The following is a 2,822-nucleotide window of genomic DNA, read 5'->3' on the forward strand; positions in this document are numbered from 1 at the left end:
ACCCACCGGTAAGGGGGGGTATGGGGGGTATGGGGGGAATGGGGTTAAATAGGGATATATGGGTCAATACGGGGATATGGGGTCAATGGGGGATATGGGGATATAGGGGGATATGGGGGATATAGGGGATATGGGGGATATGGGGGATATGGGGGATATGGGGGGATATGGGGGATATGGGGGATTATGGGGATATGGGGGATATGGGGATTATGGGGGATATAGGGGATATTGGGGGGATATAGGGGGATATGGGGGATATAGGGGATACTGGGGTTCAGTGGGGTTAATAGGGGTATAGGGTTCAATGGGGGATATTATGGGGTCAATAGGGGATATAGGGATATGGGGTCAGTGGGTAATAGGGATATGGGGGATATGGGGGCTATGGGGGGATATGGGGTCAATGGGGGGATAGAGCCCAGCCCCACAGATCCCAGCCCCATAGAGCCCAGCCCCATAGATCCCAGCCCCATAGATCCCAGCCCCACAGATCCCAGCCCCATAGATCCCAGCCCCATAGATCCCAGCCCCATAGAGCCCAGCCCCATAGATCCCAGCCCCATAGAGCCCAGCCCCACAGATCCCAGCCCCATAGATCCTGCCCCAATGGCTGCAGCGCTGCTCGGCTTTTTCCTTCTGCTGCCCCACATCGTGGCCGGTAAGTGACCCACAGCTGCCCCATAACCTGCCCCATAACTACCCTATAACCACCCCATAACCTGCCCCATAACCGCCCCATAACTACCTTATAACAGTCCCATAGCCGCACCCCAGCCCCATAGCCACCCATAGCTGCCCCATAGCCACCCCATAGCCTCACCCCTGCCCCATACCTGCCCCATATTGGCCCCATAGCCGCACCCCAGCCCCATATCGGTCCCATAACCACCCACAGCGACCCCATAGCCGCACCCCCGCCCCATAGCGGCCCCATAGCCACCCCATAACCACCCTATAGCCTCACCCCCGCCCCATACCCACCCCATAACCACCCATAGCGGCCCCATATGGCCCCATAACTGCCCTATAACCTCAGGTTTCCCCCTTGGCTGTGACCCGGCCTCGATCCCCATAACGACCCATAACAGCCCCATAACCGCCCATAGCGGCCCCATAGCCCCCCATAGCCACCCATAACCACCCATATGGCCCCATATGGTCCCATAACCGCCCTATAACCCTATAGGTTCCCCCCGCTGTGACCCGTCCTCCATCCCCATAGCCACCCATAGTGGCCCCATAACCACCCACACCTACCCCATAGCCCCATAGCGGCCCCATATGGCCCCATATGACCCCATAGCAGCCCCATATGGGCCCCATATGACCCCATAACCCTATACCCCTATAGGTTCCCTTGGCTGTGACCCGTCCTCCGCCCCCATAGCCACGCATAGCGGCCCCATAGGCCCCCCATAGCCCCATATCGGCCCCATATGGCCCCATATGACCCCATAGCAGCCCCATATCGGCCCCATAACCGCCCTATACCCCTATAGGTTCCCTTGGCTGTGACCCGTCCTCCGTCCCCATAGCCACCCATAGCGGCCCCATAACCACCCATAGCGGCCCCATAGCCCCCCATAACCACCCATATGGCCCCATATGACCCCATAACCCTATACCCCTATATGTTCCCTTGGCTGTGACCCATCCTCCATCCCCATAGCCACCCATAGCGGCCCCATAACCACCCATAGCGGCCCCATAACCACCCATAGCCCCATAGCGGCCCCATAACCACCCATAGCGGCCCCATAACCACCCATAGCCCCATATCGGCCCCATATGGCCCCATATGACCCCATAGCAGCCCCATATCGGCCCCATAACCACCCTATACCCCTATAGGTTCCCTTGTGGGTTCGCCCCCCTTGTGACCCGTCCTCTGTCCCCATAGCCACCCATAGCGGCCCCATATGACCCCATATGACCCCATAGCAGCCCCATATCGGCCCCATAACCGCCCTATACCCCTCTAGGTTCCCTTGGCTGTGACCCGTCCTCCGCCCCCATAGCCACCCATAGCGGCCCCATAGGCCCCCCATAGCCCCATATGGCCCCATATGACCCCATAACCCCATACCCCTATAGGTTCCCTTGGCTGTGACCCGTCCTCCGCCCCCATACTGGGGGGCTGGGCGGAGCTGGAGCCGGGGGGCGCCGCGCTGCGCTACCGCTGCCCACAGGGGCAGTTCCCGAGTCCCACCGCCAGGCGGCGCTGTGGGAACGACGGACAATGGGAACCAATGGGGGACGGGACCCCGAAGTGTAAAGGTAAACACATATAGACCCCATATAACACCATATAGACCCCATATAGACCCCATATAACCCCATATAACCCCATATAATGACCCCATATAACCCCATATAGACCCCATATAACCCCATATAACCCCATATAACCCCATATAGACCCCATATAATGACCCCATATAACCCCATATAGACCCCATATAGACCCCATATAACACCATATAGACCCCATATAACACCATATAGACCCCATATAATGACCCCATATAACACCATATAATCCCATATAACCACGTATAACCCCATATAGACCCCATATAACCCCATATAACACCATATAACCCCATATAACCCCATATAATCCCATATCCCCCCATATAACCCCATATAGACCCCATATAACACCATATAACACCATATAGACCCCATATAACCCCATATAACCCCATATAACCCCATATAACCCCATATAACCCCATATAGACCCCATATAACCCCATATAACCCCATATAACCCCATATAACACCATATAACCCCATATAGACCCCATATAACCCCA

General features: G+C 56.3%; 1 protein-coding gene across 1 annotated transcript in view; it reads left to right on the plus strand.

The window, feature by feature from the left end:
* Window positions 1-527: 527 nt before the first annotated feature.
* The window catches only part of LOC107307140 (complement factor B-like protease), a 2,608-nt gene continuing 313 nt past the window's right edge, over window positions 528-2,822 (plus strand). Inside the window, exons 1-2 of the mRNA XM_015850581.2 lie at window positions 528-661; window positions 2,098-2,280. Of these exons, the coding sequence (XP_015706067.1) occupies window positions 610-661; window positions 2,098-2,280 (235 nt within the window). The 5' untranslated portion in view covers window positions 528-609. The remainder of the gene's footprint in view (window positions 662-2,097; window positions 2,281-2,822) is intronic.

The sequence above is a fragment of the Coturnix japonica genome, unplaced genomic scaffold, assembly GCF_001577835.2.
Source record: "Coturnix japonica isolate 7356 unplaced genomic scaffold, Coturnix japonica 2.1 chrUnrandom492, whole genome shotgun sequence".
Classification (NCBI taxonomy): domain Eukaryota; kingdom Metazoa; phylum Chordata; class Aves; order Galliformes; family Phasianidae; genus Coturnix; species Coturnix japonica.